General features: G+C 51.4%; 1 protein-coding gene across 1 annotated transcript; it reads right to left on the bottom strand.

Moving 5' to 3' along the window:
- Window positions 1-14,576: 14,576 nt before the first annotated feature.
- On the bottom strand, window positions 14,577-18,115 carry MYCN (MYCN proto-oncogene, bHLH transcription factor). Its single transcript, XM_065891547.1, has 2 exons — window positions 17,323-18,115; window positions 14,577-15,181 (listed from the first exon to the last, which is right to left on the bottom strand). Exons 1-2 carry the CDS (start codon window positions 18,113-18,115, stop codon window positions 14,577-14,579), a joined length of 1,398 nt encoding a protein of 465 aa, XP_065747619.1.
- Window positions 18,116-19,569: the final 1,454 nt, after the last annotated feature.

The raw sequence follows: 19,569 nt of genomic DNA on the forward strand, positions 1-19,569 counted from the left end.
GTGGCTGCTTCTAACAAACCAGGCTTCTGGAGCACAGAGGCCAGGCTTCCCCTCAAACCCTGGAGGAACAGGGCTCAGTGATAGCCAGGGGGCCGCAGACCTGCGTCCTCTCCCCAGCTCTGCCAGCGCCTTTACGGGGCCTGACCTCAGTTTCTCCATATGTCAAATGGGAATCACCTCCACCCATGTCAGGGGTGAAGAGGTAAATCGAGTGAGCCACTGGGTAACAATAACCCCATCTATTCGTGTCGTGCTTTACGGTTTGCATCACCCTGTGGTCCTTTATTTCATGTAATCCTCCTTGCAACTCGTGAGGTTAGAATGATCACCGCCTGTTACAGATGAGGTCATGGCTCCCGAGAGCTCAAAGGCAGCCACGGCTCAGGGGAGAGGACGAGTGAGCCACACGCACCCCGACCCTCCCCACACATACACCCGCCCCAGAGGCTCCAAGCTCCGTGCTCCCTGGGCCGCTCAGCACGCTCTGCCAGGATGGCGGGCAGACCTGGACCAGCTGAGGACCAGGGGCGGGAGTGGATGCTGAAGCGCCGGCCATGTCTGCTCAGGGGTCTCTTACCTAAGCTGACTACCTTCTTTGAAAAATTATAAAAATCATCCCTCACATTCATTAAATACTTACTACGGGCCTTGTCACTGTATTAACTCCTCACGACACACAGAAGTGCTAGACACGATTTTTATTTCTATTTTCCCGGTGTGGACACTGAAGCCTGCAGAGATGAAAACCAGGCTCAGCGCTACGAGGGGACTCTGGAATACACACCCAGGTGTTCTCACCCAAGGGCCTGCGCTCTCTCAACCCACGACATTAGACTGGCGCTCGTGTGGCCGGAGCGGCGTGCCGCAGTCACATCCTCTAATTATAGCTGGAAAGGCCATTGCACCCAGAGCCACATGGCAGGGGGAACCTGGGTGAAACTTGGAAGGAACAAGAATTCATTTCAGTCCAGCAAATAACCATCACTGCCGCATGTTTCCTGAGCTCAAGAAGCTCACAGTCCATTGGGAAAGAGACAGTGTGAACAGAATGATACAGCTGCATGTTAACAGACATCCTCTGTTGGGGGCCTGAGTGAGCACAGTGCAGGGCAAAGGGCGTGACAAGCAGAGTTGGGTGGGGGATGGAGATGGAGAAGGGGCTCCACAGAGAGGCGATGGCACCTCCCTGGAGCACTTGGTCATGGACGGGATGACCAGCCACGCCTTGGAAGCAGTAGCCATCTGCGGGCTCCGTGTGAGAGACCAGAGAGCTGATTCAAGCTTCCTGTGCACTTGGCCAGAAACACCTCCACCTGGTACCCGTTTTAGGTCCGGGCACTAAGCCCTCCCCCAGTCATGCACCTCCTCACAGGGGCCAAGGGGCCGTGCCCACTAGATGCAGGAGGAAGCTGGTGATGGAAGGAAAAAAGGGCAAACTAAGGTGGGGGCCCCCATTGGGGCTCTTGGCCGGCCAGATCCACACGTGCCAGGGTGGCCTGCCTTTCCCTGACAGCACTGCAACATACACGAGCAGAGAGGAAGAAGCAATTCATTTTCCCAAGGGCATGGCCCAGGTCTCTCTCAATTTCTCCTTTTACATCTGTTAGCATTTGCCTTATGTGTTGAGGCGCTCCTGTGTTGGGTGCATATATATTTACAATTGTTGTATCTTCTTGGATTGATCCCTTGATCATTATGGAGTGTCCTTCTCTGTCTCTTGTAACAGTCTTTATTTTAAAGTCTATTTTGTTCGAAATGAGTTTTGCTATTCCAGCCTTTTTTTTTGGCCATGCCGAGCAGCTTGCAGAATCCTAGTTCCCAACCACGGATTGAACCTGGGCCCCGCAGTGAAAGCGCTGAGTCCTAACCACTGGACCACCAGGGAGTTCCCCTACTCCAGCCTTCTTCTGATTTCCATTTGCCTGGAATACCTTTCGCCATCTCCTCACTTTCAGTCTGTGTGTGTTTCTAGATGTGAAATGGAAGGAGAGGGTTCCTACACTATGCCCTCAGCAGTCGCCAAAGCCACTGTCAGCTACCACACATTCCCTGGATTCTCTAACGGGTTCAGCCTTAAGGCTCTGGTCTGCTCTGCATGTGATACCCACATCTGTGTCCTCAACTCTGCTGTAGTGAACAGGCTGGTGGTTGCTGCCCATGAAGCCTGAGCTCTGTTATCTTACAGTGGTCTCATCCCTTGCTGGACATTAGAAACATCTGGGAAGCCTTTAAAAATCTTCAGCACTGGGGGCTTCCCTCGTGGCGCAGTGGTTGCGAGTCCGCCTGCCGATGCAGGGGACACGGGTTTGTGCCCCGGTCCGGGAAGATCCCAGTTGCCGCGGAGCGTCTGTGCCCGTGAGCCATGGCCGCTGAGCCTGCGCGTCCGGAGCCTGTTGCTCCGCAACGGGAGAGGACCGCGTACCACACACACAAAAAAAATCTTCAGCATTGGGAATTCCCTGGCAGTCCAGTGGTTAGGACTCCGCGCTTTCACTGCCGAGGGTGCAGGTTTGATCCCTGGTCAGGGAACTAACATCCCGCGAGCTGCAAGGAGTAACCAAAAAAAAAAAAAAAAAAAAAAAAAAATATATATATATATATATATATAAATCTTCAGCAATTCACTAAATCATGTGGATTTAGTGAATCCAGAGATCAAAGAAGAGTGTGACTCTTCTCTAGGAGTTTCACAGATAGTGAAAGATATGTATTGTCATTGGAACATTCATAGCACTTATTGAGGAACCTGGAAGATCTAGCCTATCATCTCTATTTTTTTTAATATTTATTCATTTTATTGATTTATTTTCTTTCTTTTTTTTTTGGCTGAGTCAGCTCTTAGTTGCGGCACGCAGGATCTTTCACTGCAGCGTGGGCTCTTCGTTGTGGCGCTCGGGCTTCTCTCTAGTTGTGGCGCAGGGCGTGTGAGCTCTGTAGTTTGCGGCACGTGGGCTTAGTTGCCCCGCGGCATGTGGGATCTTAGTTCCCCGACCAGGGATCGAACCTGCATCCCCTGCATTGGAAGGCAGATTCTTTATCACTGGGCTACCGGGGAAGTCCCCATCTCTATTTTAATGATGATGAACTTGAGACTCAGGGGGGTGCCTGGACAGTATGTAAACGAATCACCAAACACCCAAAGTGAAACATGAGATGTGCAGGGCAGGAGGGTAGAGTAGTACTAAGGGGGCACGGGAGAGGCTTCAATAAATTCCAACAAGATGGGTCACGGAAGGCTTTGCGAAAGAGACAGCTGATGAGCGGAGCCATGAAAAATGGGTAGTATTGAGAAAGGTGGGGACGGGGTAGCTTCCAGGTAGAGGCATCAGCAGGAGGAAAAGCACAGAGGCTGGGAGTGTCTGCACCCTCCTATAGAACTGTATTGTTACGTGAGCTCACAAACGCTAGGCTACTTATAACCTATTCTTACTTGTTTAGGGAAGAATGTTGAACTGAGATATCAAACATTTAACTGGCATTTTCAGTTCTTTGAGGTACCAGGGCTGCCAGTACAATTGTTCAGGGTGTGTCCTGCCCAAGAGGTGCCCTACTGGGGTTGGGGGAAGAGGGAGCTGATTTCCAACTGCATTCTGTGCACCAAGCCAACCCTACCAGTGGACTACATCTGCCTGCAGAAGAGAGGAAGCCTATCTCTAATTCATGCAAAGGTGTCATATAGGTTATTTGAAGGTAGCGCTGCAGATCAGAAGAAATGAGGAATCCACAGCATTGAAAACAGTTTGTTTTTCTCAGAATCTAAGTGACAGCTTATATCCCAAGAGTGGCCCGTTTTGGGTAAGACAAAAAAACATAACTGGCCCCACCGAACCAGGTGATTCTTAGGTTTTGTAGGGACCCAGTGTGAGTGCCTGAAATCATTGTTTGATGTCCTTTTAGTCTGGGGACATAACAACGTTAGTGCTACAAAGAACATACCCAGTCACCAGATTTGTAGGAAGATTCTTCTACCCACGGCAGAAACATGAATGACCAGAGGTCTACAGATTATGGGAACTAAGAAAGACCTCAGACATAACACAATCAAAAATTCTCATTTTACAGAGAGATACAGTATAGAGAAACCCATTCAATCATTCATTCATCACTTGCTCCCTGCCTGCTCTGTGCAAAACCCGTTCTAGAAGGTACAGAACACACAAGACAAGACAGCCCCTTACTCCATGTAAGAGAGATAAGACCCAAATACAATGGCTTATAATACACAATGAAAAGTAATGTGTCACCTAACAAAGATACAAAACAAACAGGCATATTCGTACATATTTATGCGTATGTGGAAAAATCGAGGAAGAGGTACACCAGCATTTTAATAGCTGTTCTCTCTGAAGGGTGGGTCACTAGCGATATTTTTCTTTCTTTTTTATACTTTATTGTCTAATTTTTTTCATAGTGACCATGGTCGGGAGGGAGGGAGTTATCTTCATTTCTCAAAGCCCAAAAGAGTATGGGAAAGACACTGGGTGAGGTTAGAGGCAGGAAAGAAAGCTCTGCAGAGGAGAATGTGAAGGTTTTGTGAAGGAGATACCTTTAAGCTGGTCCATGGGCTTTGGATGTGGGGTAATGAGCAGAGAAAAGAGAGAAAACACAGAATCAACAAGGCTTGAGGTGGAAGAAACACCAAGTGGCGGCCTCGCTGAGTCAAGACCAAGGCTCTCAAAGGCCCAGGTCTGGGCTCCCCCCACCAAGGCCAGGAGTGCTAGGGGGGCCGCCATGGGAAGCAGTCATAATGGTTACTAGTTACTGAGACTGGCGAGAACAACTTTGTATGGGTTAAATATGTTCCCATAATAGCAAATTCTTCCAAAGTCACATGGGACCCAATCACGTCCCTCTCCTCAGACCCCGTGGTGGGTTCCCAGTGCCTGGAGGCAGTCCTTAGACCCAACCCATCCATCTCGCCTGCAGCCCCGGGATGCACCTGTGCCCTAAACACACTCCGTACATACCTCCATGCAGCCCCACTCAGGCTGCCCCTCAACTTGCAGTACTCCTCCTGTCTTTCCCCACCAGGCCAATCACCGTCCATTACGGCCACCTTGCACACCATCTCCTTTGTGGGAGGGCTCTCCTATACTTCCCACCACCCCGTCTCTGAAAATTAATGTGTTCACATCTCACCTTCCTTCCTATGTGGTGGTCAGAGCCCTCCGCGGCCGTGACTCTTCTCCCCGCCTGCGCTCCATCTCCTTCACCCGCACTCACTCCCCGCCCCGGGAAGGGTTGAATGGAATGCCATTGAATGTTATATTTTGCTGTTGAGTCCTAGTAGAGGAAGGGCAAGCGTCACATGGCTCAGGAGATTTGGGGGAGCCCGGCATTCCGTAATTCCATAATTCCAAGAAATCAAAACAAAGTTGCATTGAGACTTCAGGGTGCATTCTGTGATCACGTAGCGCATTACCATTTTATGGGGGTGTGGGAGAGGTGGAGAGCAGAGTGAGCTCGGAGCTCCGAATCAGCGGGGAGGGGACCCCCAAACGGAAGCCATTCTCCATCAGGATAGCTTTAAGGGCTGACTCTCCCAGGGCCCTCCCCTCATGGGATTTATAATAAGGGTACCATCTGCATATTGAAGAGTCCCCAGATCCACTCTCATTCCCAAGCTGCAGGCCCTTTGTCCCTTCTCTTAATAATATGCACATGTCATTAACATGACAGACCCTCTCCCCTTCAGGGGGCCTGGGACAGGGGAGGATCTTCAGCCAGGCACTTGTGCCCCTTGAATAAGGATTTTCAGAATATGGAAGCTGTTGCTCCCTGGGAGTTAACTGGGGGTGACCCCCAAAAGCCAAATATATGTAAACACCTCTTTTAAAGGTCCCTAAAAGTTCTACTTGACTTGCCCTCTAGTTCCTTTTGTGAAAGAACCCACCTTCAAATCCTGAGGGATGTCATCCCTCTAGCCCTAAAGGCCTTGGCCAAAATGCTTTCACAACCGCCAATAAAAGGGAAACTCCACCACCAGGAGTTGTGAATCTCACAGGTCGCGTTAACGGCAATATCACCTCAGGGTCCTCGACCCGGGGAACGAAGGTCCAAAGCCAGTTTCAGATGCCTGAACTTGCAGCTTCTCTGATGAAGCAGAACCCGCCTCCCCACAGAAGAGTCTCAGGGAGGATTTAATGCCATGTGTTCCCTGCTGTCTCCGGGACCAGCCCATCCCCCGATAGCTTCAGGAAGGCCATCCCCTCACAGCCTGGGATTATTTGGTAAGTTAAAAATTGCTCCTTTTGGCTCCTTGCAAAGACCTGAGGAATGAAGGAGACTCAAGAAGGCCAGACTAGGGACTTCCTTGGTGGCACAGTGGTTAAGAGTCCACCTGCCGATACAGGGGACACGGGTTCAAGCCCTGATCTGGGAAGATCCCACGTGCCGTGGAGCAACTAAGCCTGTATGCCACAACCACTGAACCTGCGCTCTAGAGCCTTCAAGCCACAGCTACCGAAGCCCCTGCACCTAGAGCCCGTGCTCCGCAACAAGAAAAGCCACCGCAATGAGAAGCCCGCGCACCGCAGCGAAGACCCAACGCAGCCATAAATAAATAAATTTGTTAAAAAAAAAAAAAAGCCCAGGCTAGAAGACAGAAGCCAGCGTCATGGTCACGCCTCCAAAGCACTACTATTATTATTACTATTATTAGTAGTATTATTATCATTAAGTAGAAGGAGCCCCAGAGCCTGAGAGAAGTAGAGTGGGCAAGTCAGCCGTTGCGTGGAACCCACCACCTTCACACTCACGGTCAACGGCATCCCAGAAGGAAAACAAGAGATTTCTCCTCCTGGTACAGCCTGAGAATGACTCATTTCGAGTCACTTAGCAGTGGTTCCAGAGCTCAAATCCAGGTGCTCCGACACCAAGGCAATGTTCTTTCCAGCCCCTCCTCGTTTGCCAGGCCCTTGAACTCTACATGGCCAGTTGAGCCCTTGGAGGTGTGTGCGGTGGTGGTCCCAACCTCGGCCTCTAGGCTTACAGAGTAGCCCTGTCCGGCTGGTCACCCTGCAGTGAGAAAAAGCCAGTGCTAACGGGAGGGAAGCATGAGGGACGCTCCAGCCCCATGTGCCCAGAGATGGACTGTTTACAGAGACGCAGGACTTTCGGTTTTAAAACTGGGACGGTCACAGGACAAGAGGGGAAAAAGAAACCACATCCCTGCAAAAGGACTTGCCCTCCTCAAATGAAAGCACTGTGGAGAGAGCACTTGAATGGCAGTGGGCATCACAAGCATTTCATGGTGGTTTCTACTCCAGTTACCCCGCCCTCAGCATCCATGCCTCCAGTGAAGCTGGGGCTTCATTTGCACTTGAGCTAAAGGCTGTTTCTTGGCTCCAACATGTTCGTGTTGTGGTCCGTCACCGTGGGCAAGAAAAAAGTCCTCCTGGGGCTACCCAGCCAGCAGAACCCGAGGCCACGCGCAACACAGCAGCCTTCACACGCGGGCAGCCAAAGGTAATGGAGGCTCGGACTGCAGTGACAGAAGGATGCGCGCACTTATATTACCCAGAGGAATTTTCAAGGGAGGTGACTCTCTGGGAGAAGCAACCTCCCAGAGGTGTCAAACGAAATGCGTTCACAGCCATACTGGAAGTTCACGGTTACAGACAACCAAGGAAACCTCCAACCTCATTATTTTAATGACATGTTTGGGGAACAGGGTTTCTGGTAGAAAGATGCTTTTCCCTCAAGACAAACTATAAAATATTAGTTCAGGGAATTCAGAAAAAGGACCAACTTAGGATAAGAAAGATTTACTTTCACGCCCAGATGCAAACATACCATTTACAATAGCGAACCCTGGTCTCAACCCTGCCCTCTTCACCAACGAAAAATGTCTCTTAACTATAGCTTGAGCATCTTCAAATCCCTAGTCTCAGTATAAATTTCCTGTTCTTCTTGGCTTTATGCCAAAGAAAAGTGATTACACCAACCCAAGCGAAAACTCAAGGTGTCAGCTATCTGTTATCATATTCTGTTTTCCTTTGAGTAATCCAATTAAGAATTGGACGTATCATTGTTTTCTCTAGTTTCAGATGAGACAAACCTGGGTATCCAGTTGCACAAATTGAGAACCTCTAGCTGGCTGTGAACAATGCGTCAAGTCTTCTCACTGGCAATAATTATTTAACGTTATGGGGTAGCTACCTGTTCTAGGTACCGTTGAGCAATCAGAGATGTGCTTACTGACCTTAAATGTGTGTCCTACCTGGGGGGAACCCACTTAGAGATGAATCAGAAAGCAAACAGCGAAGTACACCAGGGAAGCACATGCCGAACGAGGGCTGCCTGTGAAAATAAGACCTCATAGAAGACTCCCCAACTTCCACAGTGATGTCCCATCCCTCTTATACTTTACGGCATTCTATCCCTGTAAGAACCTTGCGGGGTGGTGATTACTCTTGCTGTTTGAGAGCTGAAGAAAGTGAGATTCAGAGGGAGGTGACTTGCCCTCAGCCACAGACTCTAGTGAATGTCAGAGCCCAGATATGTGTCACACCCAGAGCTTCCTGGAGACTGGAGAATGTTCCCAAGCACTGCAGGTATTTTAGCATTCAAGACTCCAGCCATCCCCAAGGGTCAATCACTCTCGAGCCTTAGAATTGAAAGGGGACCTTGGAGGTCACCATCTCCAATCCATCCCACTTCCAGTTGAGTCCGTTGAGCACCAGGCGCTTACCTCCCGTGCCAAGGCAAATAGCGAATAACTGAGCTAAGATCCAAGCCCAAGACGAGTGTTTGTATTTCCCAGACCTGCCTCCCAGTCAACCAGAAACATCATTTTGTAGGCCGGACGGACTGCTTTTATGGTCTCCTTCAGGAAAATGGTGGACGGTAGCCTAAGACGGAAAATTCAACTGGTAACAAGCTGCAGATTTGTGAAGAAACAGACTCACCTCCTGCACACCACTTCCCAAAAGCCTGCTGAAATTCTTAGGGCTGCTGAAAGACAGAAGAAAGTCGATTTTGCCTTGCCTCTTTAGAGCACATCTCACAGCAACTCATCTGTATTTATCACAGGAGTACGTGCTGTGTGTGTTCTCCCAATATGCATTGTACCATAGGTTTGTCTGCTTCAACCATAAAAAGGCTCTGTTACTTCTCCTGGTCAAAGGCTTCAGGATGAATGTCTTGCAGCATGATATGCCCATATCAAAAGAGATCAGGTAACCCTGGTCAGTGGCCTATGAAGAGATTTCCTTTACAAGTAAGGAAAACTAATAAACCCTTGTAGAAGGCGTCGATGTTCTGCCACACTCAAATTCCTAGGCTTCGTCTTAAAATAGGCTTCAAAGCTCACATTCATTTGTTTCCAAGGTACCCGTTTTCAGGTTTTGTAAGGCCTCTTTTGAGGAACAAAAGTCTGCAAAGTTCTTGTTAAGCGCAGGCTTGTGAGTTTGTTCTGCCACTAAAGGTTTTTTAAAGATTCTTTGCCCTAGTAACATCCTAGGGAGAAGGAGAGAGGAAGGATTCTGTCAACAAGAAATCAGATGGTTTAACAGACTTAAATCGTACCCATCATACACCAGGCACTATTCCACGTGCCGTGTGTTAGTTAATTTCTGAAATCTCCCAGAAGCCCAGGTGAAGTGGGTAGTGCCAGCCCCGAGGTACCGGTAGGGAAACTGCACAACCCAGAGCTTGTGGGTGTGGGGATCAGATTCAAACCAGGTGGTCTAACTTTAGATCCACACTCTGTGACATCCTTGTACTTCCCTTTGAGAGAGTGAAGAATGAGTTGGTGGGGGACCTTTGCCAAGGTCCAAAGGGAGTTAAAGGAGGAAGAGCCTTGAACTAGGAAGACTGAGGCCACAATAGTGCCCGGGTTGCCCTCCACCAGCCCTGCCCCTCAGCTCCAGAGAAACTTCCAGATCTTTCTACTCAAAACTGCAACCCGCCTCCCTCCTGCTGTGGCACCCCAGAGTTTCTCCATCCTGTCCTACTTATCTTTCATAGCATTCACCACCTTATTAAATGCTATTTAATTTAGTTGCTTATTGTATTTCTTTTATTTTTGTCACTCTCTCCTAGACCGTAAACTCCCTAAAGCACGGATTTGAGGGAGTTTCATCTCTTTTGTTCACTGATGTCTCCCAAGCACCTGGAACTGAGCTTGAAACGGTAGGTGTGACGTTAATGTTTGTTATGAGAGAGAGAGGAGAGGAAGGAAGGGAGGAGGCTGGGAGGGAGGAAAAGAGGGAGAGAAAGGTAGAAAGGAAAAAGAAAAGGGAGCAGACCGGCTGACGTTCCTGTTCCTCTCCTTTCTGGTGTTCTACCTCTTGAAATGGGGCAGTGAGTTCGATGGCCTCTTCCAAACCTAATAACCTCTGATTCGGAAAACAACCCAAATTAGGATTTTCAAAAGATAGCCATCATGGGGATGAATGAAAGTCAAACCCAGAAGACCCAGTTCCCCAAATGGATATAGGACGAACTGGCCAGCTCTCCTGGAGGATTGTGAGAGTCAGGTGTAAAAACCCGAGTGATCTGTCCGGTGCCACACAGAGGTGGGAGGATTGTAACCACTGTCACCACAGTGCAGGTGACCTGTGGCCTCAGACAAGCGTACAAGCCTCCTTAGGCCTGTGATAGACCGGTAAACCAGCTTCCTCCAAAAGTGAGCTTGGAAGCGGGAAACCGGAGGAGCCGGATTCAGCCGCGGGACCCCTCGTAGGCTTTGGCTCAATCATCGCCCTGCCCCCAACCCATCCCGCCAGTGGGCTCCGTAAAGACAGGTCTCCATGTGTGTTTTATCTTCACCTCCAGCCGTCAGCTCCCAATGCCCGCGGATGCCCAGAGGATGTGTTTCCCCAGTTGGATTAGCCTGAGAGCTCGGGAAGCTGGTTGGCAGGAGGCAGACATGTAATGGTCCTCGCCGCGTTCCTTCCTCCGCTGCCTACTCAGCTGCCAGCCTTCTGCCCGCCTCAGCCAAGGCCCTGTCATCTGTCAGTCACCAGGCCGGACTCCACGGTCAAGGAGGTCCAGGTGGGTGATGGGGACAGCTCTTCTCTCTCCAGGGCCGATGTGGGATTAGGGACTGGAAAAGGCACCCCCGCGGGTATGAGAAAGGCTTCTTGAAAGAGATGACATTGGGTTTGTCATTCCAGGTTGAAAAGGATTTCAGTAAATGGAAACTGGGTAACCCAGGAGGAGGGAATACAGCGGGACAAGTAGAGGTGAGAGAGCGTGTCTGGCGTGGCTGGAAAGAGGGGTGTCTGTGGAGGGGCAGGGGTGATGGAGCTGGTGGGCCAGGGTGAAAGCAGCCTCACAGGCCGGACTGAAGGATTTGGACTCTATCCTGTAAGTGGTGGGGAACTGTTAGAAGTCTGTATGCAGAGTGGGCTATTTAGAAGGACTAATATGGAAGCACCCTGTGGGTGGATGGGTGAGCCAGGAGGTAGGGAGGCTACCGTGTGAGGGTGGGGAAAGCCAATACCATGGAAAGAGCACAGGCCGGTCATCAGCAAACTCTAGTCCCAGTTCGGCCACTAATTCGATCTGGGATCCCATGACCCCATTCTATAAAATGAAGTAATTCAATGAGGTGATCCCTACGCTCCCTCCAAGTCCTTGATTTACTGATCTAACTGATATAGAGCAGTCTCTCTCTCAAATAGTCTCAAAACTGTTCTTGGGGACTTCCCTGGCGGTCCAGTGGTTAAGACTCCGCACTTCCACTGCAGGGGGCACAGGTTCAATCCCTGGCCAGGGAACTAAGATCCCGCATGCTGCACGGCATGGCCAAAACAAAATAAAATAAAAAATTTTTAAAAATGAAACTGCTCTTGGAATGCAGAGAAGGGCTCTCATGTTACTGAAAGGAGTGGTTCAATTCTTCAGTGACTATAGCAATTACTTTACAGATTATTGCAGATCTAAATTGAGTGACACTTTCCCTCGACTGGAGCAGGAAAGGCAAATAAGAGATATTTTATCTTAGTTTTAACATTTTAATACATATTTTTGATCCACCTAAAGCAAAAAGTTCTCTTTAAAGTAGCATAAAGAACATTTTTAAAAAGGTCGTTAAATAACAATGAAAAACAAAATATCATACACATTTAGAAGAGAGAATGGGCACTCAGTATGTGGAATGAGAGCATTGAATTTAGCTCTGAGCTTCCCAGCAGCCAGAGCAAAAATGGAGCTTGGTAGGAATTAGTTTAGAGCCTTGTTCATCTCAACAGTTTAACCTCCTCCAGGACTAGAGTTCTATCTCATCTGAAACACCTAGGTAGGCCCCATATGGGGATCACAAAAGAAAAGGAATTGGGATGATTGAGTTGGGTTTCAAGAATCTCAGTAACTTTGAGGTCTCTCAATTTTCTTTTGGCTCATGGGCACAGGACAAGGTGCAGAGGCTGCAGGGAAGGTTTGGGGCCTGTAAAATGCAAATGGACAGGAAGTCTTTCTGAACGACAGTTCGAAAAGGACTCTCAAAGAGGGTTATTTTTTAGTGTGGGGATGGGGGCAAGGAGGGAGATTAAGGAGTAAAGAGAATTTTATCGGAATTTCAACATGATCTGACCATTGGTGATGTCCATGGCAATACCACCAACCTCAGAGCTCAGGAAATGTGGCTGTAAACCAGGCGAGGACCTCAAATTCTAAACTCCACTGGTCTTTGGAAAATGCAGACAGGGACCCTGGTGGCCTAGGCAAGCAAAGCCATTTCTCATCCCTGGATGTTTTCTTCTGAGCAAAGCAAAGGTCTTTTCAGTTGAAAGCTAAAATCTGAGATGAATGAAACCTTAAGAGAAATTGCTTTGAGTACCACCTTTCACCGAAGAGATGTATTCGTAGGCTCTCAGTTCTGAGATGCTGAATGCCTCCCCAGCAAGGGTATCATCTCCCATCGGGGAAACTCTGAAACTGCCTCCTAGCTCTGCTGGGACCCCCTCCCCCAACCTGTTGGCCCTGGCTGTCCTCCAGAACCTGCAAAGGTGAATCTGGCTTCCACAGAACAGTCCACGCACCCAAAATAACAGGAGTGCCAAGCGGACAGAGCTACACTAACACCCCAGAGCCTCTCCTGAAGGGACAAGGTGCTTGAGCTGGGCCACACAGCTGTCACTCCAGGAATTACTCTGGTGAATCAGACTGTTAGCTTTTTGAGGGGAGGGACCAACTCCATCTTTATTCAGCTACAATGCCTAGCATAGAACCTTGCACAGGTCCTAGTAAATTTTGATGAATGCTTTCTTCTTAGAGATGCCCCGCGCTCTATGGTGAAATATAAAGCCATCAGCTAACGGGATGAAGGTTACCAACACCAAACACTGCCAAGTTGCAGAACTCAGTGTCTTAATTTTAATTCTCCTTCTCAAGGGTCTTATGCCCCAGCTTAGTCTGGTTAAATGGCCAACACATAGGGAAGTGTTTTGTAAACTATGGGGTGCTATTGCTAGCAATGCACCATCACTAATAACATATCTATGCTGTTTAACTTGGGAGAAATCTCGTAACCTTCCTAAGCTCAGTTCCCTCCACCTCAAGTGGGGACAATGGCCCCTCCCCAGTCAGGACCGTACAGGTGTAAAATGACTGGTCTGTGGAAAACAAGTTCCCTGTCCAGGTTATGCACTCTTTACAGTTGCTGCTTAAAGGACAGAGTTTAACCGTTGCTGTTACGAAAAAAAAAAAAAAAAACAAAAAACAAAAAAGGTTGCATCATTTAATTGCTATTTATTTTCATAAACATGAGGTATTTCAAAGTGCTATAAGATGCAGCACTAAATATATACATTTTGAAGAAATTAAACACAGAACTTTGCATTTACCCAGTTCTATGCACCAAACATGAACAAATACATTAACGGAAGAAACAGGCTAGGAAAAAGGCATATATATATAGTAAATTTCTTTACAAAAGTTTCTTAGTTCAAAAAGTGATAAAGTAATATCTACTCAAAACTTTCACAACTCATTTTCATACGAAAATATAAGTATCAAATTTAGTTATGTATCAGCATCATACAGGCGGTGTAAGAATTAGTAAGTACGTAACAGAGATTAACAATGTATTTGTATACAAAACATGCTCCTCAAACATTGAGGCATTACAGTACTTAGGTATGAACTTCCAGTCTAATACTGGCCGCAAAAGCCACCTCTCATTACCCAGGACGTATACAAAAGGCAGGTGTGTCCATGGTATTTACAGAAATGTTCCCCAGGGGTATCAATGGCAAACCCCCACGTGGCATCGGCTGGAACTTAAGCACCATGTTAAAAAGAAGGAATGACTTTCTGTCGTCTGGAAACTTGTAACAAACAAGGTGACTTCAACAGCCCCAGAAGGCTCCCAACGGTCACGGACTTCGACCGCCGTCTCAGAGGTGACGTGGAGGAAAACCGCCAGGGCCACCTGCATCCCATCCTGCAGGCCCTCTCCCGAGGTCCTGGCAGAACCCCTCATGTCCTGCTCCCCACCCAGATCCAAACTCGACGGGGGACCGATTTGAAAGTAAACCAACATTCTTAATGTCAACACAAGGTTTGTTTAAAAAAAAAAAAAATCAAAATGTGCAAAGTGGCAGTGACTGTCCAGTTCGGAGACACGTTTAGCAAGTCCGAGCGTGTTCGATTTTCTTTAGCAACTGCTGCTGTCTCGCCTGCAGCTTCTCCTTCTCCAGCAAAAGCTCGTGCTCCTCGGCCTGGAGGGAGTGGACGTACTCGGTGGCCTTTTTCAAGATGACCACCTTGGCGGCCTTCTCGTTCTTCACCAGCTCTGGCACGTGGTCCCTGAGCGTGAGGAAGCTGGACCGCAGGTCGTTGCGGCGCTGGCGCTCCAAGATGTTGTGGTTCCGACGGCGCTCGCTGTCCTCCGAGTCAGAGTTGCGCGGGCTCAAGCTCTTGGCCTTTGGGGGGATGACGCTCTTGAGGGGACGCGGGGATGCTTCGCTCTTTATCTTCTTCTGGGGCGGCGCATCCTCGCTCTCCACGAAGGGAGACGGGGCGGCGTAGTTGTGTTGCTGGTGGATGGGGACGCAGCGCTTGAGGATCAGCTCACCCGACGGGGCCCTCCCAGGTCCCAGGGCCGCGCTCTTGGGACGCACGGTGATGGTGAAGGTGGTGACGGCCTTGCTGTTGGAGGAGGACCGCCGCTTCTCCACAGTCACTACGTCGATTTCCTCCTCTTCGTCTTCCTCCTCGTCATCTTCATCATCTTTGAGAACAAGGTGAGGGTTATTCTCATGATGAGGCACGTATGAATCAAATATACATACAGTCTCGTAGAGCAGGCCCTGGCCCGTGGTTTGCTCTTACTGTGATCCATCAGCACAGGTCTCTGAAGAGAGCTGTACATGCTTTTTCCCTCCCCATACTCCTAGCATTTCATCTTCCATTCAAGCTTGAGCAGGTGGCAGAAATAGAAAGAACCTCGGCTTTGGAGTTAGACAGAATCCCGGCTCCATCACACACACTAGCTGCACGACCCTGGGCAAGGTATTTTCTAAGCCTCAGTTTCCCCAGCTATTAAATGCGGGATAATGCCATAGGTTGAGTTGGACAGATAATTCGTAGACAAGAGTCTCAGTAAACGGTAACCCTTTCCCATCATCGCTAGTCTGCCCCATAGACTTATTTATATTTCCCTCTCCACACTTAAGAACTGAGGCCTCCTCATTTTAGGAGCCTCAGTTAGCCACTTACACATGGTGGAGTCTGATTTTAAGTGAAACAAACTAAAGAACAATTTAATTCACTAAGGAAGAAAAATACTTCATCTTCCATGAACGTGACTTCTATACAGTAAGCAGTTTTTCATCTCAACAAAGATCAAACCTTAACTACAGAGCCGTAATCCACTGGAGCTCTAAACCCAGATTCGGGGCACCTCTTCTCAAAGTCACCACTGCCCGCAGCAGCCAGAAAAACGTGTAGCATCATGTGTGCGTTTTCCCACTCTCTCCTCATTTACTACCATGCTCGGATAGAAAATTATTGTTTAAAATGCAAGCACGAAAATCAAAACACATCTTCTGCTTGATCTGAAGGGGACCGGAAAGCTGAACAATTGTGGGATTTGTGCTAAAGCCGAAATGTGAGGCTGTTCCAGTCGGTGGGTCCCTTTAAGCCAATGTTTTGGTTTTCTGCCAAGAAGACAGCTGTTGGAAGGAAGTGCTTCCTCACCAAAAGCTGTCAAGGCACAGACATTAAAGGGACAGAGACCCGTTCAAACTGAAGGCTTATCCCCAAGTTTCCTTTCAGGAGCCTCAGATGAATCTGTCCTCAGCCCTGAAGGAAATGTCGGCTTTTTATCCATCTGCGTTCTGAAAACAGTGGTTTTCAAGGTCCAAGTCTCCCAGCTCCAAGGACAAGGGCTATTCCAGGATTTGGGTAGGGTTCTTCACCTTCAGGCAACGTCTTGGTTTTAACCCTGCTCTTCAGTTTCACCAGGAGGCACACAATAGAACTAATCAATGAGTGCTTCAGGGTGTGTGCATTCCTGGAGGGCCTGCTAAGTGCCCGCCCTCACCTTGAAGGACACTGGGTTACAGAACACAGCTCGGATCTGAAATTAGTCCTGGAACTCTGGCTAGAAGATAAAACCGGGCGGTTCTCACTGCACACTGTAAAGAGGCGGCCCCTTGAGAATGTACACAACCGCTGTGGTACTGGCCGCCAGCTGCTGAGTGAAGGGAGGGAGGGAGGGAGGGATGGCCCTACCACCCCCAGCCTCTCAGATCCTCGCCCGCCTGCCGGCCAGCATATCGCCGCCTGCTGGCGACGGACCAGGAGCAAATAACCCACCACCCACCGAGGGAGGGGAAAAAAAAAAAAAGTACCGAGGTTCGAAAAAATAAAATACAATCGGTGCTTACCACCTGTGCAATCCCTCCCTAACTTCCTGCACCCTAAATAGGACTTTGCACAGGTTTGTGCTTTTCGGGCCGTCTCCCCCACCCCTGACCCGGGCCGCAGAGTCCCTTTCCACCCCTGGGCTAACAGGCTTCTGCCAGCGGCCCCCCGAACCCCAACTCGGCTTTACCACTCAACTTTTTCTCATTTTCTTTCTCGGAGGGCGCTGCAGAGAGAGACGGGGTACGGGGTGGGGGCCAGTGATGGAGTCGGGCTCCCGACGGGGGATGAGGGAACTTTAGGGAAGGTGAGGCTGGAGATCACAGCTTTCACCCACCCTCTCCTCCGTACCCTAGAGATCGGCCCGGGAAAAACCACTTCTCAGCCACCAGCACTACCTCCAGACGACTCTCCCCCAGCACCCTAACCCACGAACGACAAACCCGGCGCCACCCCCAGCCCCAGTACCCCAGGAGGGCAGCCGGACCCTGGCTCGCTCTTTACCTGAGTCGCTCAGGGTGTCCTCTCCGGAGGTGCTGAGGGCCTTGTGGTCACCGCCGCTGGCCAGGCGGCCGCCGGTGCGTGGAAGAGCGGCCACCGGGGCGCCCGCCGGGGCTGCGGCGCTCGCCCCCGAGGCGACCGCGGCCCCCGCCGCTGGGGCACCGGCCGGGGCGGCGGGCGCCGCCGCGGGCTCGCGCTTGTTCACCGGGAACGGGAAGACCACGGCGGGATCCACGCACTCGGCGGCCGTGTGGGCGAGCTCGGCGGGCAGGGCGGCCCCGGCGCGGCCCGGCCCCGCAGCCACTGCGCTGTGCCCGCGGCCCGCGGGGCCGGTGGCGCCCGCGCCCGGGGCCGGGACCGCGGGCCCCGCGGCGGGCGGCCGGCCGTGCTGCAGCTTCTCGCTCACCGCGCGCTCCAGCTTCTCGCGGGCCGAGAAGCCGCTCCACATGCAGTCCTGGAGGATGACCGGGTTGGGCGTGAGGCCGCCCAGGCCCCCCAGGCCGAACGCGTCCTCCTCGGCCGGGTTGCCCCACAGGTCGGCCTCGGGCAGCAGCATCTCGGTGGCCCAGTTCGGGGGCTCCGGGCTGTGCTCCGGGAAGGCACGGCTGGGCGACAGCGGGGGCGTGGGCAACAGCTCAAACTTCTTCCAGATGTCCTCCCCCGGGGGGGTCGAGTCGGGGCCGCCGAAGTAGAAGTCATCTTCGTCCGGGTAGAAGCAGGGCTGCAGAGAGTCAAACTCGAGGTCCGGGTTCTTGCAGATCATCCCCGGCATGGTGGACGCGGTGCAGCTCGGCATCGGCTCGCCTCCTGGCCGCCGAATGAGGGCTTCTTTCCGCTCCGCTCTTTTTAGTTCGGGGGGTGCTTCCTTCCCGTGGGGGGCGCGGAGGGCGGGGGCCCGCGCCAACCTCCGACACTGCAACCGACAGACACACCAGGAGAGGGTTGGCAAGCGGAGCCGGATGGGGGGCGCGAGGGGTGGGGACGGGCAGCGGTCACCCCCTCTCACCCGCTTCCTCAATCACCCCTCCAAGCCCCCCACTCCGCCCAGGGCTCCCGAAGGTGGAGGAAGTTGTGTCTCTCGCTCTCTCCCTCCCTTCTTTTGTGTACATGCTGTCTACGACAGGGGGTGGGAGGGGGCATGCAGATGCGGGGGGTGGCGGCGTAGCTCTGCAACTTTGTAAACTGCCGTTTCATTCACACAAGGCACTGCCTGGGGGAGGGGGCTGCCCAAGGCTGCAGAATTCTAGCTCCCACCAGCTCACCGACACCCGCGGTTGCACCCAAGGAGGGCCCGCTGCTCCCAGGAAGCGCCCAGGACTCCAACCCAGCTACCGGATCTAGGATTCTGGAGAGCCCTCAAACCACCCCCCTCCTTTGTAAAATTGCAACCTCGGGAGCGCAAGCGATAGCGGGGGGTTTAGGAAACTTTGCAAATGGAAAAACCCTTTCTCTAGACCGAGACCAACAACAGGCACCCAAATCCAGAACCCCCTCCCCCAAATTTTGATCCGACGCCCCCAGCCTTCACCCGCTGCAGGGAAAGTACTGTCAATAGCTGATTTTGAACCTCTCTACCCCCAACCCCGCTCTTCCAAAGCCCCCAACGACATCCTCTTCCTGGGAGAGCCTGTACCCCAGTCCCCGGGAATGGTTCAGGAACACCAGCGCGGGGAGGGTCGCAGGGAGAGCCACGTCTCCTCTGAGCCGGGGCGGCAGTGACCCAGATTACCACCGCGACGGCCTCGCCCTGCTTAACCCCCTTCTTCTTCCTCTGGGGGCACCCTTTGGAGGAGAACCCAGCTTCGGGGTGGGGACGCACCGGCTCCCCGTCAGCTCAAATGCAGACAAATGTTCTAGAGAAGGGTGAATTTCTTTTCGATGAAGCCATTACAACCCCAGGCAAGGGCACTAGATGGATTAGGGCGGGTCTCTCCCAGTCCGGGAGCCTTGGGGACTGGAACTGGCTTTTCAGGGAAAACCCCGAGAGGGTTTTGTTTCGGAAGCAGAAACAGTCCCCCCGGGCACAGTCGGGCGCCCTGTGCGCCAGCCGCGATCCCGTCCAGGGCTTGCCTTCCCGCCGCGTTCGCCGCTCCCGGGGCGCCGGGCGCTTTGCGCCCCCCGCTCCTTACCTCCCGCCGACGGCCGGGGATCCGGAGGCGATTTTGGGCCGGGGTCCCCGGGTGGCCAGGGGCGGGGGGTGGTCCTCGGGTGGCTGCAGTCTGTGCGCGCTTGCGCCTGGCTAGCGCTAGC

The sequence above is a fragment of the Phocoena phocoena genome, chromosome 14 (assembly GCF_963924675.1).
Source record: "Phocoena phocoena chromosome 14, mPhoPho1.1, whole genome shotgun sequence".
NCBI classification, from domain to species: Eukaryota; Metazoa; Chordata; class Mammalia; order Artiodactyla; family Phocoenidae; genus Phocoena; species Phocoena phocoena.

What these genes read in the sequence shown, in the direction of transcription:
- MYCN (XM_065891547.1), bottom strand. Translation starts at nt 18,115, where the DNA reads ATGCCGAGCTGCACCGCGTCCACCATGCCGGGGATGATCTGCAAGAAC. An exon ending in GGACACCCTGAGCGACTCAG is followed by an intron (nt 15,182 to 17,322) that starts GTAAAGAGCGAG and finishes TTGTTCTCAAAG; the next exon opens with ATGATGAAGATGACGAGGAG.